This window comes from Ipomoea nil, unplaced genomic scaffold (genome assembly GCF_001879475.1).
Source record: "Ipomoea nil cultivar Tokyo-kokei standard unplaced genomic scaffold, Asagao_1.1 scaffold1031, whole genome shotgun sequence".
In the NCBI taxonomy this organism is placed as follows: domain Eukaryota; kingdom Viridiplantae; phylum Streptophyta; class Magnoliopsida; order Solanales; family Convolvulaceae; genus Ipomoea; species Ipomoea nil.
In genome coordinates this window covers 660,608-681,227 of record NW_017617459.1, presented here as the reverse complement: position 1 = coordinate 681,227, position 20,620 = coordinate 660,608, and the positions used below count along the sequence as shown (strand labels likewise).

At 33.2% G+C, this 20,620-nt stretch overlaps 1 protein-coding gene across 7 annotated transcripts in view; it reads right to left on the bottom strand.

The window, feature by feature from the left end:
- LOC109180685 (ABC transporter C family member 12-like) overlaps positions 1 to 20,620 on the bottom strand; it is a 113,617-nt gene that overhangs the window by 10,923 nt on the left and 82,074 nt on the right. For 3 of the 7 annotated variants that reach the window (XM_019330378.1, XM_019330384.1, XM_019330383.1), the window contains exons 1-16: positions 15,148 to 15,291; positions 14,390 to 14,865; positions 13,196 to 13,374; positions 11,606 to 11,645; positions 10,792 to 10,948; positions 9,344 to 9,458; positions 9,171 to 9,251; positions 9,039 to 9,063; positions 8,239 to 8,295; positions 7,800 to 7,865; positions 7,006 to 7,080; positions 6,020 to 6,127; positions 5,154 to 5,288; positions 660 to 766; positions 440 to 533; positions 176 to 343 (exon numbers count right to left, since the gene is read on the bottom strand). In XM_019330378.1, coding sequence (XP_019185923.1) covers positions 176 to 343; positions 440 to 533; positions 660 to 766; positions 5,154 to 5,288; positions 6,020 to 6,127; positions 7,006 to 7,080; positions 7,800 to 7,865; positions 8,239 to 8,295; positions 9,039 to 9,063; positions 9,171 to 9,251; positions 9,344 to 9,458; positions 10,792 to 10,948; positions 11,606 to 11,645; positions 13,196 to 13,374; positions 14,390 to 14,719 — 1,737 coding nt within the window. In that variant the 5' untranslated portion in view covers positions 14,720 to 14,865; positions 15,148 to 15,291. The other 4 variants (XM_019330379.1, XM_019330380.1, XM_019330382.1 and 1 more) reach the window with 4 other exon arrangements.

Genomic DNA, 20,620 nt, shown 5'->3' with positions numbered 1-20,620 from the left:
ATAAAATTGTATTCTATTGTAATAAAAAAATAAAATAAAATAAGGTGTCAATACTACACACACATTTGAATATAAGAAAAGAAGATTCTATTGAGAGAAAGAGAGTTAAATCAGAGAGGAAATGAAGTCCTTGAATAAAAATAACAAGACAAGTTGACAGCAAAAGAAAAAGAACCTGAGTTATTATATTGGGAAGCATGTTCAAAGGGAACCGAAGAACTGCAAACAAGGAAAGTGATGTAAATGCTCTAGCAGGCGTCAAATCTCCACCAAGCAAAGTAAACATTCCAAATGAAATCACTGTCACGAGAACTGGGATGCTGTTCAATACGAAATTATTGCACTGTAGAGTGAGAGAACACAACCAGAGTTAAAGATAATGGAATAAATTGTATTCTGTGAAGCCTATGACTATCTTGTAAAATTGAGAAAGTCATACTGCTGACAAAACTTGTGCTTTTCTAAACCATGAAAGTTCATCATTCCTCATGCTCTGAATTTTGGATTGGAAACTCTTCTCCCACGCATAACATCTAATATTTCAGCACAAAGCCAAGACCATTGTGAATGATCGAAAGAGATAAAACATTAAAAAAAAAAAAAAAAAAAAAAAAAAAAAAAAAAAAAAAAACAAGTAACATTAGTTAAAAGAACCATACTTCACTGCATCCATGGCAGCCAGAATTTCATTTGTAATGCCAACCCTTTTGTCAGTGCGAAGCAATCCTTCTTTGGATAGTCTTCGCATATTGCTAATAATATAAGTCTGTATCAATAAAATAAATTGAGTCATGTCAAATCAGTGCAAGAGAATAAGAAACACTTGAAAGCAGATTGAAGATGGCAAGAAATCAGCAGTAGGCATGCATTGAACAAAAGTATCATACCCCCTCACTCTTCTTATATGTTGAATAGTAGGGAGTCAAAGTTAGGGAATTTATTTTTGGAAAATATGTTAGGAATAATGGAGAGATTGAGGGTGATTTTCAGTATCTCCTATAAATCAGTTTCTTGATTTTCAGTTACCAAATTTTAAGGAAAGAATTAAGCTATTTAGTTCTTTTCTTTATTAGAGTAGGTTGTATATATGCTGTTGTAATCTCCATTAGTGCAAGAATTTTCAGAATTTCTTAATGGTATTAGAGCTGGGTTTCTGAACGTTAGTACCTTCAGGCTATTGTTTTTCTTGGCCTACTTTTCTCAATTCTCAAGCCATGACAAAATATGGAATGGCCTCATCTCAAACTTTCAACATCACTACTTCAGAAGCAGGAAGCAGTTCAGAAACTTCAACCAGTGGCAGTGATTCCTCTCTTATTTTCATCACAAGACACAACTATTCAGTCCAAATGGCAATGGTAGCATTACTAGGACTGGTATGGTGGCTCAAACGGATTCACATACAACCTTCACTGTTAACAAAGGAGGAATGAGGTTGTGGATAGTTGACACAAGCGCTTTTGATCACATGACAGGATATGCTACTCTTCTCCAAAATTACAAGCCAAGTAGTGGTCACTCATTTGTTCGTATTGCTGATGGTTCAAGTTCAAAAATTGTTGGGACAGGTTCCATTCAACTTACTAAAGAGTTGTATCTGAACTCTGTCCTACATGTTCCAAACTTGGATTTTAATCTTTTGTCCAATAGCAAATTGACTTGTGATCTTCAATGTGTTACTAAATTTTATCCAGACTTGTGTGTTTTTCAGGACTTGAAATCAGGGAAGATGATTGGCAGTAGTGCTTTTGTGCTCCATGCTCTATCTCTTCTCATGTTATCAATCCTCAAATCAAGTTTCTCAAGAAAGTTGTGCCCAATCTCAAAGTATGTTAGAATCTTCTTCTGTGTCTAATTCCAGTGTCAATAAAGAAGTGAAATCATATTGTTACACTATCTTCTTGGTCATCCTAGCATTGTGTACCTTGCTAAATTGTTTCCAAAACAATTTGCCAATAGAACTCGATTTTTTCATTGTGAAATCTGTCAGATTGCCAAGCATACTAGAACAGTTTATCCTCGAATTCCATACAAACCTCCCACTGCTTTTAGTTGACGATCATACACGGGTAACTTGTGATGTGTGGGGTCCCTCACAGATAAAAACTGTTTCTGGCAATCGATGGTTTGTGACATTTGTTGACGATCATACACGGGTAACTTGGGTTTTTTCTTATGAGAGACAAGTCAGAGGTTGGGAAAAATTTTCAAACCTTTAATCTTATGATTCAAACCCAATATAACTCTAAGATTCAGATACTCAAATCAGACAATGCTAGAGACTACTTCACTAGTAGTCTCAATACCTATCTACAAAGTCATGGGATTATCCATATAAGCTCTCGTGTTAACACCCCCCAACAAAATGGAGTGGCTGAATGAAAGAATAGACATCTCTTGGTTGCATGGCATTTGCTCATGTGTATTCCCAACACCGTAGCAAATTTGATCCTAGAGCCAATAAGTGTATTTTCTTAGGTTATACCCCAACACAAAAAAGGATACTACAAGTGTTATTCTCTAACCACCAAAAAGTTTTACACCACTATGGATGTCTCTTTCTTTGAACATATATCATTTTATCCCAAATCTCATGTTTAGGGGGAGAGCATGAATGAACATCAAATTTGGGAGTCCTTTCTTGAGTCTGTAGCCTTTGGCCATTCAGAGTCACTAAATTCTTCTCAACCCATGCCTTATCAACCTATGGTTATTGATTCTACACAAGACTCGCCCACACTTGATGTTTCTTCTGTTGTGCCTATCCAGTCTTCTATGCCACTAGATGTCTCTTCTCCGATGCCTATTCAGTCTCCCGTGTCACTAGATGTTTCTTCTTCGGTGCCTACTCAGTCCCCCGTATGCATTACTTCTGTGGCTTCACAACTTGCTAATGATAAAGTTTACATTAGGAGGAAGAAAAAGACAGGAGTTAGAGCACGGATCACAGCCAACATGTGGCCAAGGCATTGACTCAATTTCAAGTCCTCTTAAGGAGAACATGGGTTTGGATAGGGGTGGAGAATTACCCAGTCCTAGTATAGATGACTCTAACATGCCAATTGCATTGAGGAAGGGTGTTAGGAGATGTACAAGTCATCCAATTGGGAATTATGTTACTTATGTGGTTGTCGCCATCTTACAAAGCATTTTTTACTTCACTTGTTGATATTCAGATTCCCAACACAATTCAAGAGGCATTACAGAATACAGAATGGAAGAAAGCAGTACAAGATGAGATTGATGCACTTGAAAAGAATGGAACATGGATTATTACTGATTTGCCAATTGGGAAAAGACCTGTGGGTTGCAAGTGGATTTACACCATAAAGTATAAAGCAAATGGAACAATTGAGAGATTCCAGGCTCGGCTGGTGGCTAGAGGATTTACACAATCCTATGGGATAAGATTATTGTAGAACTCTGTGTAGTGAAATGTATGTATTGAACACTCAATGAACTCTAAGCTGTACAGAGAAGCATATATGTATACAGTCTAATAGAAGACCAGCCACTCATTTGAATTTCAAATGGGTAGCTGAGAGCAAGCCTCTAACAAACTTCTAACAATTATCAATAGACTTTTGTTCATGTTGCAAAACTTAACACTATCATAATTCTTCTCTCATTAGCTGTCAACCAAGATTGGTACTTGCAATAGTTGGACATAAAAAATGATTTTCTAAATGGTAACCTTGAAGAGGAAGTCTACATGGAAATCCTACTTGGAAATCCCACCTGGTTTCAAAGGAGGTATGGCAAAGAACCAAGTTTGCAAACTCAAGGAGTCCTTGTATGGCCTTAAACAATCCCCCCGAGCTTGGTTTGATAGATTCACAAAGGTGATTTTGAAGCTTGGCTATAAACAAGGTCAGTCTAATCATACTCTGTTTGTTAAGAAATCTCTTACAGGAAAATTTGCTATACTAATAGTCTATGTCAATGATATTATTCTATCTAGGAATGATGTGGAAGAATTACAGAATTTGAAGAAGTGTTTGTCAAAAGAATTTGAGGTTAAAGATCTTGGAAATCTAAAATATTTCCTTGGGATGGAAGTGGCTAGATCAAGGCAAGGCATTATTGTTTCTCAAAGGAAATACATTTTAGATCTTCTCAAGGAGACCGGCATGCTTGGATGTAAGCCGGTTGATACTCCTATGGACAGTCAAAATAAACTTGGCATTGAAAACGAAAGTGCACCTGTAGATAGGGGGAGGTATCAACGACTTGTTGGAGGCTTGATTTATCTTTCACACACTCGACCAGATATTAGTTTTGCAGTGAGTGTTGTAAGTCAATTCATGCACAGCCCTACAGAGAGACACATGGAGGCAGTCTATAGAATTCTTAGATACTTGAAGATGACACCAGGGAAAGGCTTATTTTTCAGAAAGAAAGAAAATCGTGACATTGAGATGTACTCAAATGTTGATTGTGAAGGGATTTGGATAAAAAGAGTTCTCAATGAACTGGGACGAGTTCATCTCCTATTCTAATGATGTGTGACAATCAAGCAGCTATTAGCATATCAAAGAATCCTGTTCATCATGATAGGACTAAGCACATTGAAATTGATCGATGCTTCATTACAAAGAAGGTGACTAGTGAGACTATTAATTGAACTACATTACTACATTCCTACCAAACAACAAACTGCAGACATCCTCATGAAGGCTCTACCAAGACCTAACTTTGAACACTTAATTTGCAAGCTGGGATTACATGATATATATTCCGTAGCTTGGGGGGGAATGTTGAATAGTAGGGAGTTAAAGTTAGGGAATTTATTTTAGAAAAATATGTTAGGAATAATGGAGAGATTGAGGGTGATTTTCAATATCTTCGAATCAGTTTCTTGATTCAGTTACCAGATTTTAAGAAAAGCATTAAGCTAATTAGTTCTTTCCTTTATTAGAGTAGGTTGCATATATGCTACTGTAATCTCCATTAGCTCAATGCAAGAATTTTCAGAATTTCTTCATTATATGTAAATCATAATTCTTAAGTGGTTCCTATGATTTTACAATTGATTCTTGCTTTATTTTATCATGAAAGAAATGTAGAAAATATAGAAATCCAAAAAGGATAAAAAGAGAGTGAACTTTTGAATAGTATTTTACTCATTCAAAAGGCAGGAGCGCCACATTTACCTGTAAAGGGAGCATCAGGACTAAAACAAGAGCACCAAGAAGTGAAGCCACACCTAATTGCTGGTATAGAAGAGCCATGGCAATAGTAATTCGAAATGGAGCTGACCACAAAACATGAAGTTGTTGGCATATTTGCTGAAAATTTTAAGATTCACATTAGCTGACTCTACTGCATATTCATGAAGTAATGTTTTACATGAAATTTCAGAATTAATATTATCCTGTTTTAATGAGTTCCATATGCTATCTTCTCAAAATTCCATACAATAACTATTATATGCTGCTGCAGAATTCAAGAGATTCCTAGAAGAAGGCACACATGAAATAATGAGATTTATCATCATTGCTATTTATCCAATGCAACAAATCCCTATTCAACAGTAATTCCCAGTTTTTTGAGAACTCGATGCACTTAGTTGTACAAATCATAATTATATTGAACGTCTTTAAACAAATACACAGACACATATATGAATGCTAATTTGTTTTCAAAAGACTAGCAAAATTCTGGTGCTTTCAAGTATATCCTAGGAGTAATGTTCTTCAAGTTAAGAGTCTGTTCAGAAACTGAACTCAACCCTTAAAACTTAAATGGGTTCAGTCCTGTTGTTCGAACTTGAATCATGACATCAAAATGGTGCTCCTTAGTGAATAATCAAAAGGGAACTCCTTAGTGAATGTGCATTTTAAAAATGAAGGACCAGTAAATGAATGTGAATTTTCATTTGTATGGAAAATATTTGTCCAAGGTCCTACCCAATAAAATTTCTACAAACATAGCACATACCCAATTCAATATTTGGAGGAAAATTGAAAAAGATTTTGAGACTGAGAGTAGGGATAAATGCAGCATAATTTATGCATACCTGAAGTCCATTAGCATCTGTTGTAATCATATTTGTTATTTTTCCGGATGGGAACTGCTTGCGACCCTCATGTGTTAACCTTACGGATTTGCGATACACAGCAGCCACCTAAATGTTAAGCAGGTAGGTGAATATTTTGACAGCATACATTCTTAAAAATAAAGGAATACAACCAGCTTTCCTGCAATTAGTACTTTAATGTAGATTAGTGGTAGACAAGCGAGAATGGTCTGATGATCATAATTGATAAAAAAAAGTTAATGAAATACCAATGAAAAAGAACTTAAACTTCTATTTTGCCTTCAAAAACAAAGGGTGAGTATACATCCTTTTTACCTGAACAGAATAAAATAGCCAAATTAATGTTTATGCAAATCTCAACAGTTACCATTTTAGATGGTACTCCGAAGTAGTTTGTTATTTCAGTATTTCACTCTAAAATTAGTTTGTTATTCATTTTCAATTCTTTGTTTTCTATTTTTTCTTCCATTATATTATATTCTATTATGTAGTCTCCACTAGATAAAAATCCAATCGTTGGTTGAAGACTATCTTCTGAACAGGACTCAAGATACGCTAAAGCTTTTATTCAGTGCTTGTTCCTACATTAACCAACAAACAGTGTGGTACATGTTGGGAAGTGTGATTATTTAGGAAGTCTTATTTTATTAAAATTACATTACATAGCTTAGATATTTAGAAGCTGCTAAATAGTTATTAAGAAACTACTAAATATTTATTTAGAATTACTAAATAGTTATTTAACTTATTACTCTTAGTCTTCAAATTAGTTTAGGTAGTTTAATTATTTGCTCTTTTTCCTTTATGTTTTCTTGCCCGTGACGTGAGCACATAACACAGTGACACTTCTGAGAAAATCAAATACTAAGATCAAACTCAAGGAAAAGATCATGGCAGGCAAAAACATAAAAGAACTGATCTGAAACAATAGATGGCATATGTATTCATAGAAGAAAGATGATTACCAAAGTCGACCTTAGCCTGAAACCCACACGCATGCAATTCTGAAAGTACTGTGCTTCACATAGCACTCCTAATGACTGGACCAAAAATTCAGGATCACATGTTAGGGATAGGGTTATTAAGTTCCAATCAAGTTTCAACTAGAAAGTCACTGAAATACTTTAACTTGTATTACTTAAAACTGAATACAGAGATGATACTACTGTTCTTGGCTAAGTCTCTAGTCCATTAATGTAATTTCTGCTACATCTTTTTAACCACAGGATGAAAAAGTGGCTTAGTCCAAAAGGATTTGTCTACATTAAATTAATATCCTCCGATTAAGAAGCATATACAATTAGACAACTCAAGGGATGCCACCTGAACACATACCCAATCCATTCAAATCTCTAACACGTCCAAAATGCACGGCAACATTTTATAAGATCCTGTTGTTTCCTTTCTAGTTTTTGACATTTCAGGTACATGTTTTGCTCACATTAGGGACACTTTATTTGCTAAATACCATATCTTTTAATTATCAACACACACACACAAAAATGCTAAAGATTTCTTGTTATTCACATGATAGCATTAAAACATATAAAATATAACTAAAAGCTCATTTCTTTATATACATATCTTAGACAGAGCATGTGATGAATTATAATTAAAGTGAAACTTAAGAGAACATTTTACTATCTTAGACCTAGATGAAGGTTACAAAGAATTAAGGCAATCCATATTATACAAATGTAACTAAACCATAACTATTTTTGGGGTTTTCAAAGTGTGTTTGAAAAGATTTAGATCTTACCACCCCAAGGAAAATAAAGAAGGCGTATAAGTAGCCAACCCAAGCTGGATCACCTTGTTGTAGGGACTGCAAGTAACATCAAGTTGGTTATAAAGATTTACACTAATTTCGGATGATATTTCAATAATGTGGTTAATTTGCACAAGCAGGATTAAAAGAAAAAGCTCTTAAAATAAGAGTTACTCTATCTAACATCCCTAGAAGCTCATAGCTAGCTAGCCCCTAAGTAGCTTGGCCATTGTGTGTGTTCATGTGTATTGATAGAAGAACAATGTGCATGACAGGAAACATAATCACACAACAGAAAGACATGAACTTTTTAGTAGTTCAATTGAAATTCAAGTGGCTTTAGAGCAGATGTAACAGGCATCCATCAGCAATAGACTAAAAGTAACAATTAAAGAAAATTCACACCATCAACGGTTTTGTACAATATTACCTGTAAGAGCTTATTCAGTAAAACTGGTCCCACAAATTGACAAAGATCACTGGCTACCTGAGGATCATTCCATAAGAAGAAACCATTGAGTACATTATGAATATGGAAACAAAACATTGTAATCTCTGACCTTATCGTAGGGATTCAAATTAGTATCAGAAAGCGAGCTTTTAATATCAATTACAGCGGAACTAAAATGACAGCAAGAAAAAAGAAGGTAACAAAACTGTTACAATGATGAGCTAAGGTTGGAAGCAAGAAATTTCTTTGAAGTTTTCTGGTAAAAAATTCATCAACAAAGAATAAGTATTTGACAAGTTTAAAACTTTTATTATTTAGTAGTCCCATTGAGAGCTATAAACTTGAGGAGGCAAATGTGCTAAAGATTTTTTATCAAACCAATAATCCAATTAAGAGAAAAAATTTTGAAATCCTTCACTATGGTGATAGATGATGAAATTGAAAGGTCTGGGTGTGGGGGGTGGCAAATAGCCACCACCTGCTAGTAAGGCGGAAACAAAATATGTGAGAAACAAAAGAAAGAGAGAATAGAAAGAATATACTAAAATAAAGGACTACAACAGATTGTCTGTATGTGTGTTTCTGTATATTCAACTATATAGAGATCCTATATATATAGGAACATTAGGCTAAACCCACTCCTAATAATAACAAGAAACCAAGCCTACTACTACGAATAGGACTAGGGTTTCCTATTATTCAACAGACAAATTCAAAGTAAATTGAGAGAAGAATGGTAAATGAATAGTAAAATAAATCATTAAGAGCTAGTAGCTTACTTTGAAGAGGCCTCCAAACCAAAACCTGTATAAAATAGAAAAGAAATAAGAGATGTGTATATACATTATCCATACTTGCTTTGTGAATCATAAGCCAGTGAGATTACACAAACAATGTATTGAAAACTATACCTGCCTCCAAGACTATTGTTTAATGCACGTAACAGCCATGGTTTTGACCTCTGAGATTCTTCCATCCAACACATTAGGAATCTAAAAGTTTTGAAGCATAAAGTTGAGTTAAACAACTATAATATAGTTTTAAAAGTAAGGATTGAAGGAAAGAGAAACAGCCCAATACAAACTTTCTACTTAGAGTCTCAGACCGATCCCATGTATCCAACATCCAAACATCCTTTTCATTGATTGGTTTCTTATAGCCTAGTTTCATGAGTGGAGTCATCCATCCAAAATAAATTCCTGCATTAGCAAGAGGTATTCCAATTATCAACAACAGGACCCTCGTTTCGAAAAGGAGTAGGTTTAACAAATTACAAATAATTAATTGACATATAAGTTAAAAATAAATACGGGATGATTATCTATAGAGAGGAGACCTGTTGACAAGGAGGTTATTGATCTATGTGAAAGTGGAAAGGTTTAGTTGTATTTCTGTCTATGGAATATGTACAAAAGGACCTATATTTATATATCTATAGAGATTTCTAAATACATCTAACTTTATTTTGGAACCATGTAGATTGTTTTGATACTTAATTCATTATCATCAAATGCTAGAGGACATGAAGGATGCACCTTATTTTGACCATCAGTTATACAATTAGAAGGAATAAGTTATTTAAGGATCCCTATATATCTCCAAGCTGCCTAATATATATAGGTTCCATATTACTTGTACATTCCATAACACTTCCCCTCAAGTTGGAGCATAGATATTAATCATGCCCAACTTGTTATACAAAAAACTAACTCAAATTCCATTTAGGACACTCCCCTTAAACGAAAGTTTTGGACGCCACCACAGTGGTCTGAACAAGCTTGGGATTAGACCTTCCCCCTGAATCGGAAGCTTGGCCGCCACCAATACCACGGGCAAACATCGGGTGAATACAAAGTAGACCGAATAACCTTTGGATTGGACCCTCCCCTGAACCAAAAGCTTGGACGCCACCAATACTACGGGCAAACACCAGATGGACACAAAATGAACCGAACAAAACAGATCACAAAGTACACATGCATACATAATTCAAGCCTGAATGTGCACGAGACAAATTGACCATAGAGCAGAAGTCACGGAAGACGCAATGGTCCAAACTAAGTCCAGAACCAAGGCAAACGGACTCAAGTGACCCAGAAGACACTGGTGCTCCTCCCCTCCCCAGGAGGGCGGTGACGACAACGGAGCGAAAAAAAATTATCTTAAAGGCTCTGATACCATGTTGAATTTGAAAGATCCAAATGTCTGGTGGGTGGAGAATAACAACCACCGGCCAGTTAGGCGGGAGCAAAAATGAAGAATCAAGGAATGAGAAAATATATATTGTATGAAAGTGAATAGATGGTTTATAAATTTGTGTTAGAAAGGGGAATACACAGCCCTATAAATACATGCTAGAAGACTTCCAATATGAAAATAATTTTCCATGTGACTACTTACTCCAATCCCTATAAATCTCTAGGCTACCTAATATAATATATACTTTTCATAATCATTAGTAATACATTCCATAACATCCTATAAAAAGGACAGAAAAAGCTCAGCCAAAATAACGAATAAGAGTCAGCATACTTGAAAATATATTCGCTTGTCTCTCAGGACATATGTGGTCTTTCCCCAAAAGTGCTTCATACTGATTATCATCAGCAGACTGACTCCCCAATGGAATATAACCAGGATATGGATCTAGATGAGGAACATGAAAAAGAAGTAGTGCTCCAAATAGGACCTGCGGCAAAGAAACTTAAAAGTGTATCTTACTCTATTATGGAACATAAGGAAGGCTTTAACTCTTAATATTCATTTCTATTCATGTTTTTTTTTTTTAAATCTATTCGTTCTTTTAATTTGATGAAACTTTGAATCAATTTCACAAGTACGCAGTTAATTTTGAGTACTGGAGTTAATTATTAATGCTAGGCACTAGAAACATTATTGAACTGAGCACATCATTGTTCACTAGGTTTAAACTTAAGATCTAACAGAAAATAGGAGAGCACTGGCCACTAAACCTAGGCTACTTCCCTTTATGTAAAGGCATGACGTGAGGGAGCAAAAACTCATATGTAGTTCAGATTATGGGCAAATACATTTTTGCATATAGGAATGTGTGCAAAAAATTTGCAGAACATAAAACATTGTTTCATGAAGCTTTATGTTTCATACATTGGCTGATTAAGTAAAATAGCTACAATAAAACTAAAGTAAATTTCATATTTATGTGATTTCTATACAACACAAAGTGCCAATGTACATAATGATCTAACAAAGTTAAACAAGTAAAATCCTAGTTCAGAGGAGGCCCATTATGGGATGAGGAGGATTTTTAATAGAAAATGATTTAAGAAGCTCAAAAAACAAGCATGAAGAAAACAACATGATATACCTGGCACATAAGTGAACTCAAATACATGTAGAAAACAGACCTGCACCAATATAATAAATTATGAGTACTTCTTGCAAACTACATACACAGCACTGGTCTTGCACAAAACAATATGCATTGTCAAAGGCACAATTGCTTATACAGTTGTTGGGTAATGATAACAAAAAGAAAATGGAAGATGGGCAAATGCATGAAAAAGAACAATGAATCAATTACTTTTCCAAGTATCCCTAAGTCAAACTAAATGCGATAATATTGAAATGAAACACATTTTTTTATATAACCAATATTCAAATTCTATATCCAATAAAGAAAAACAAAAAACAAAACAAAACAAAACAAACAAACTAATGGCGAAAACATTATCTTTTGCTTCTTATATATATATATATATATATATATATATATATATATATATATATATATATATATATATATATATATATAGACTAATATTCAAGTGCATCCACCTCTTCCTGTGAGACCCTTCGCAAAAATGTACACAAGCTTTTGTGTGCATTCATGCTGAGCGAATTGCACACAATCTAGTCTATGTGCATTCCTGTAGTAGTTTTTGTGCATTTATGGAGGGTCTCACAGGAAGAGGTTGTCTCATTTGATTATTTCTATGAGAACCAATCTCCCCATGAGTCCATGAGAACCAATCTAGTGCATTAAAAAAAATAGATCTATGGATGAGATTAATTTGGGGAATTAAAAACGCGATTAATTTGGGGAATTAAAAACGCGTGTGTGCATATGGAGCATTTTGATTTATGAATATTAAGCAGGTGTGACATGTTTAATATGCACGCATCATAATGCTCCATATGCACATGCGCGTTTTTAATTCTCCCAATTAGGCTGTTCTCCATATTAGCTTCGCAGGAATAGGAGCCTTGAATCCTATTTCATTCAGAATGTGATATGTCCACAAGATTTCACAAATTGCTTGTGCCATTGCTCTGTACTCTACTCTGCACTTGACCATAAGACAACATTCTACTTCTTGCTTTTCCACGAGATCAAGTTCCCACCAAAGAAGACACAAAATCCAGTTGTAGATCTCCGATTTTCTTTAGACCTTGCATAGTCTGCATCAATCTTCATATGTCTTATGTTTTTTAAATACAATTCCATGCTCTGGAGCCCCTTTCAAGTAGTTCAAGATTTGTTCAATAGCTCTCCAATGGTCAACAGTTGGAGATGCCATAAACTGATTTACAATACTGACTGAGTAAGCGATATCAGGACGGACAGAGTATGGCATGGCTTAACTCCCAGTTTCCCTGTTTTTGTCAATAAATCAAGTACATATTTTCTTTGGGAGAAAATATACATTTCTTACTCTGTATTACCTCGACACCTAAATAATACCTACCAAGATCTTTAGTCTGGAACTCAGATACCATGTTGAATAGAGAACTCCATATGTTTTTCACATATGTCAGGTTCAAGAATACACATATTTATACAAGAAGATATATATTAAGTAAGGTAATGATCGGAATTAAATCCCTAAGAATATGCACATTAATTCCTAATATCATGTTAAATATAATCCAACCACGTATAATGTCTAACACTAACCTTGCATAAAACTCCATCATTGAAATAATGAGGTTCAAGATCACAGCCTCACCCACCAAAACATAGATCACTCCAAACCGGATATACCACCGAAACTCTTTAATGTACATTCTAGTTTCCATGCCAATCATTATAATAATTGAAGACCAAGCCAGAATCTGACAGCCCAAGGAAACTATCTGTTATAAGCAAGAAACAACACTCAATTAGTAAAAACTACGGAGTATCTGTTATAAGCAAGAAACAACACTCAATTAGTATAGTAAAAACTATCTATTATAAACAAGAAACAACACTCAATTAGTAAAAACTATCTCTAATAAGCAAGAAACAACACTCTATTAGTAAATTAGAAAGCAAAAATGAAAAAGCATATCCAGCATTCTGTTGTAAGACAACTTAATATAATAAAAAATACAATAATAATTTTTGAACTTTCAAGAACAAAAGAGTATATGAAGCCAAGCCAAATGTTTGAAGCCTGACAGTATGCAGTGTGTGAGAGTATCTGTCAGCAAAATTCTGGAAGCTCACAGTTCAAGTCTTTGTAGTGGTATCTGGTGGGTGTGTGCGCGTGCAGTTTCTTCCATAGGTGGACATTTGAGGATCTTGGCTTGACATGTAGCCATATGTTCAACAACTCAACTCTCGAATGCAAAAAGTGATATTTCTTTGCATCAAATGTCTGTTGAATTGTTAAGTGAATCATACTGCTGATAAATTTTCCTCTGGAATGGTGATGAATATTGAATTATTTTTCCCACCTTAACTAAAAGCTTAAGCTGTTAAAGAAGAGATATTTATTATTTTTATCTTTAAGAAGCCCACACATGTGACATATTCTGCTTCATGGGTCAAAAAGTTGACAATTCACATGAATAGGTCACATAAGCAAGAATAAAGAAAATCAGCAACCACAAAAGGATAAGTTCCTTCAAAATAGCTAACTAAACTTTCACAAGGCCAAGGCACTTCAGTAGGCAAATTTTTGGGAAAGTGAAAGACAGAGATACTTTGACTCCAAGTCTCCAACCCAGAGCCAACCAATTAAACTCAATATTAAACCATGTGAATAAATTTGACTTTAAAGGGGGGTGTACTTTACAAAAATAAAATGAGAATCACAATATCAATATGACATATGTTTGGAAACACCTGAGAACCTAAATACCAGGTTTTAAAGAAGATATTTACCTCAAATGGGGCAAGACCAGTCTGAGAATCTAAGTTGAAGATCGAAATGCTCATAGCCAATCTGGTCAGTGGCTCAGCAGCACATAAGCAGCCTAAGAAGATCAAAATATAGCTATAGCAGTTTGCCCTCAAACAGAACCTTTTGACTGTATGGTCCATCTTAATAAGCCAGATCCGATATAAGCACAATCCGAAAAGAACCAAGTAAGAAATGAAGTCGACTGACTCAATGGCACAAGGTGTATAAGCACCAAAAGCACTATCAGTCTCTTGAGCCCAAATCCCATTTGCCACAGGCCGGCAATACCAAATTAAAGGCTTAAAACTCATCGCTGATCACAATGAAAAAACGCTTCACTTCTACAAAGTAGTGTTCCTATTTTAGGCAATAATTTGGTTGGTGTTCAATGAAATCTAGCTGCCCATTTTCATATTCCACCATAACTCACTCCAGCACTGTAAAAATTATTCTCAGCCTGAAAAACAAACATAAAAAAGTAAACAGAAAAGCTATATTATAGAAATTTTCATTTGTCCTTAAAATCCTTTTTGTCCCTCCTGATTCTTAAAACAGAGAACCTCTTTATAAACTTATCCACCAAATGATCACACAGAGTCAAGTAACAATACTAAAGTGATAATGACTGAGACATAATCAATAGTCAGTGTAAGATTATATGTAGAATCGAGTAAGAGTACTGAATTACAAAAAGCAAAAAACAGAGACTGAAAACAAATATTCAGATTCCAACCATTACCATTTCCTAGTCGTTCTAAAAGCAATGGGACAAATTCTTTAGAGTTGCATATGTCCTTCAATTTCGCCAACCATGAACATAATAAGGGAGTAATTTATGTATTTAATCTATCCAAAACAAAATAATATCTAGCTGTTAAGATCCAAGAACCAACACTGTGCACAAGTATAATCACCATCACGTACACTCAAACAACAACGCCATCAAGAATAAGAAAGAATCCGAGAAGGTGGGAGATTGGAGAATTGCAGAAACCTGCCAAGATTGAGTAGTGTAGTGCTCTTGGGGGCGGGTCTCGAGGAAAACAGGTAAGGAGTGGCATTTTATAGTTGCAAGAGCGCCAATAGACCTGTCAATTTGAGTAAACAAGTTGGTATTGACGGTTTAACACCACACACAGATATATATAATAATAAGATAAAAATAAACACGGACACAACTTTTAAGATTAATGGGTTAAATAGAAACACAATTTTTAAAACTTAGTTCATCCATTAATTCTAAACTCACAAAATGTGTAATCAGCAATGGATTAGATCATAGTCTTTGGATCCAATTCAATCCATCATCATCGGGTCATTTACTCCTATACATGTTTTTATTGAGATTTAAATCCCCACATTTAAGTCAAACAATGAATCAACTACGTTAAAGGTAGGAGGAGCAATTTTTATATCTTTAACAACATATTTGATTCGTGGAATAGGCCTGAAATGAAATGATATTTTCGAGAACAAACGTATTTCATTGTTTGTAAATGTACTTGGAAATTTCCCGAGTATGAGTTATTTTCCTTACAAGGATAATAGCTATTCCCGGATCCTGTTATTTTAAAATAATATATTAAAATCTTTAAAATTCACAATTAAATTTAATAAAAATAGTAAAGATATGTAATTCATAACATGCTAGAGCATTCATAAGTAATAAATAACATCTAAAAATCATGGTTGATAGTTGATACTAATTATTAACGGGTTATATTAGTTCTAATTAACTTTTTAAGGCAAGAAATATATTACCACGTATTATATATTATTATGTTGAGACTTCAATAATTACTCCGCATTAATTAATTATTATGTATTTATTTATTAATTAGTTATAATATACAATAATTACTCCGCATTAATTAATTATTATGTATTTATTTATTAATTAGTTATAATATATTATAATAATTTCATCATATTAATACCCAAAATTTTTTTTAAATAAAATAGAAAAAAGATATTAAAGAAAGGGATTCACATTCACATGTAGATGTAGTGTTTATATAGCAGGCGTCAGCCATGACGATGGAATATTACATTTATTCGATTTTCTTCAACACATATACAGAAGACGACATTTTCTTCATATATCTTATTATTCGATTTACGTGGATGGGATTTAAATATAAAAATTGTATTCATAGTTACGTGGATGGGATTTAAATGATTAAGAGATTATGCACAAGATAGAATATTTAAACTCAAATCCTAGAAGCATAGTGATGATTACAATAGACTAGTCCTTAAAGTACTATGGCCTTGTTTGGTAAAATAATTAACTTATAGATTAGTTTTGATTTATTTGATCACTATTAATTGTTTGACTTGGTTAAAAAAATCAATATAAGTATTTGGTTAATTAGCTTTTTGTAACTTTAAAATGCTAAAATTCAAAAAGATGCTCAAAATAATTTTTTCAATTAGTTTTTTTTTTTTTTTTTTTTAAAAAGAAATTATACCAAACAACTATCAGTTAACAATTAATTTACCAAACACTTTTCTACAATAAGTTAATGTTATCAAATAATTATATCCTCTAATTAACCAAATCAGCTAATTGTTAACAGCTTTCAACTAACAACCATTTACCAATCAACGTTTATATACATTAATTTCAAAAGACCTATGTGTGCTTTGTAGTAATGAAATTGGGTTTTCAAGAAGGTTGTAGAAAGATTATTGGGTTAGATGGTTGTTTCCTCATAGAGGCACTTAAGGGTGAGCTTCAAACTACAATTGATAGGGATGCTAATAATCATATGTATCCGATATTCTGATTACATGAGTTATTAATGCAATCATAGTTGAGATAGAATACAGAAATTTATGGAGGTGATCTATGAGTTATTAATGCAAGACTTGGGGGTATCACCAACAACTTTCAATGTGCTATCACTTCTAATCAACAAAAGGCAAGTACATTGTAAATCATTTCTTTAATGCTAACTGATATGACGTATAATTTGGTTCTGTAAATATATTATTGATTCTGATTCTGAGAAACATAATTGTGATTCTATGAATTATTTCCCTAATTATGATTCTAAAAACGTTTGCTATGAAAGTATTATGTAATCATTAGTTTCTTAAATGTTCTAGGACTTGTTTTTGTGATTCAAGAATTGCTACTTGATGCTGAGCATGCATAGGAGTTATGCAAGACATGTATGTTCACGTAAATTGGAGCAAGAAGTGTAGAAGAAAGTGATGAAGAAGTATTTATGAATGTGTACTAAGGCAACAACTGAAAAGCAGTTCAAAGTTGCGGTTGGGTAATTGAATTGGGGTAGAAAGATCCATAAGTGAAAGCTCATTATTTACCCAAGTATCTTGACAAATTTTGATCAAAGGCTTATGAGAGTAGAAGTGAAATGTGATGTTGTTGACGATAATATGTGAGGCATTTTATGGAACAATCCTCAAATCAAGATCCAAATTAAATTAATTATCAAGATGCATGTTAGAAGACATTAGGGTGAAGATTATGACAAGGCCAGGGTTGCAAGATATAAGCAAATTAAAGCGTTAAAAAATTGCATGACGACTTTTGAGCTAAGTTGAATGATAAGATACTTGAGAGTGTTGCGTGGAATGTAGATTTCAACAAAGATGATGGATACAAGATCAAGAAAGGAAGACATAATTCAAGGTGAAGTTAGGAGGAAAAAGTTACTCTTATAGATCTTGGGATCTCATTTCTATATTGTCTACATGTAAGAGTGTTAGCGAATAGAGCTTTTGATAAATTATGTGTTCGGTAAGAGTTCGTTTATTAAGGTAAACAGACATAAATAAACAAATTTTAGAGTTCATTTGCCTGGTTCATAAACGAACAAAGCCTGAACAATATAATTATAGGCTCATTTGCTAAGACCTCATGAACAAGCTCGTTTATGTTCGTTTAATAATGTTTACGTACATGTTCATGAACAAGCAATTAAACATATACATACATACATACATATACATACATACATACATATATATATATATATATATATATATATATATATATATATATATATATATATATATATATATATATAGTTTTGTTGTTTGTTTGGTTATTATTTATGAACATAGATTATTTTTTTTTGTTCATGAACACGTGCATGTGTTTGGTTATTAAGTGAATGAATATGTTCGTAAACGTGTTCATTAACGAACATGGTAATGAACGTGTTCGCAAACGTTAATGGACACTAAAGAAAGCTTAACAAACAAACATGAAGACGAACATTCCAAAAATCTTAACAAACGAACACGAACAACCTTCGTTCGTTTATGCATGTTTGGTTCGTTAACAGTCGCCCTATCCACATGCTCTGTGTGCCATTTCCGATAAAGGTCAAGATCTAAAGCATTTTATTCATGCATGCTACTCTAAGGAAGTGAACAAAAAGGATTTACAACTATACAATTTAACCATTGAATGAGAAGTTAAGCTGGCTTAGAACTAACAATGAGGAAATCTTGGCCCTTGTACTACGGAAAATGATTGGTAGGCCCAAAAAGAAAAGAACCCATGAACCTAATGAGCCCTCATCTAGAAAAATTTCAAGGATGATGACGGCAAATTACTGGTCCACACATTGTTATGTATACTATAATAAAAAGTACATTTTTAATATATTAAATGTATATGTAATGTACATATAGTACAAAAATAATGTATATTTCTTAAATACAATGTACATTATTTTTGTACTGAATATACATTATTTTACACTATACAAATTACAAAATACGGTTCATACAACTTGTGTGGACCAATTGGATTATGACATACTCAAATCGAAAAGAAAAGGGTCATTCAGGTAGTTATGTATTATATTAGTCCAATCATTATTGTGTGGACCATGGTCTACACAAGTTGTGTGGATCATCTTTTGTATACTGTAAAATAATGTACATTCAATATAAAAATAATGTACATTCAGTACAAAAATAATGTACATTATATTTAGGGGATGTTCATTATTTTTGTACCAAGTATACATTATATTATATAATGTACATTCAGTAAAAAATAATGTATTTTTATTATGGTCCACGTAACATTGTGTGACCATGGTCCACATAATAATTTGCCATATTAGTCATTGTGACTGTTTTTGTCAAACAATGGGTACTGCTTATATTGTCTTTGAGTAATACAATACATAGCTAATCTCGGGGTCCCTGTTATTTTAAAATAAAATATTAATTTTTAAAATTCACAATTAAATTTAACAAGATAGTAAAGATATTTAATTCATATCATGCTATAACATTCATAAATAATAATTAACATCTAAAAATCATAGTTGATACTAATATTAATGAGTTATATTAGTTCTAGTTAACTTTTTAAGGCAAGTTAATATATTCCCACGTGTTATATATTATTATGTTGAGAGTTCAATAATTATTAATTAATTATTATTTTTTATATTAATGATCTTGTAGTCTAATCATATTATGTTGTTCTCCTATGTAGGAGGTAGGAGGTAGGAGGTGGGAGGTGATAGGTTTGAGCCCCGATCCTATTTGATGTAATAGGGTATTCCATTTTTATAAACATATATAAAAAAAAGTTAATATGTATTTATTTATTAATTAGATGGGCTTAGGGATGGGAATAGGCCAGGCCCCTTGTAGGGGCCTATATCCTGGCCTAATCAAAGCCTAGTTAGGCCTAGCTCGTTTAGTAAAAAAGTCAGGCTTGAGCCAATTTCAAAGCCTATTAAACTAAATAGGCCAGACCTATATATACCAGGCTCGGCCTTCAGGCCTACAGGCCTGGCCTATATATATATATATATATATATATATATATATATATATATATATATATATATATATATATATATATATATATATATATATATATACATACATATATTCTATTTTATACCTAATATTTTTATAGTTACAATATAACTCCAAGTATATATAATTACCAAACCATAATCCTTCACCTCCAAAATCTCATTCTAAATTATGATTCAACTATAAACATTGTTGTTATTCCCTGCTATAAGTGATTTTATTGTGCAATTTTTTTATTAACTGTTCTTACAATAATAATACTTAATGAAATGTCGCAACTTAATTATGTATTTTATACCTAATATTTTTATATTTACAATATAACTCCAAGTATATATAATTACCAAACCCTAATCTTTCACCTCCAAAATCTCATTCTAAATTATGAT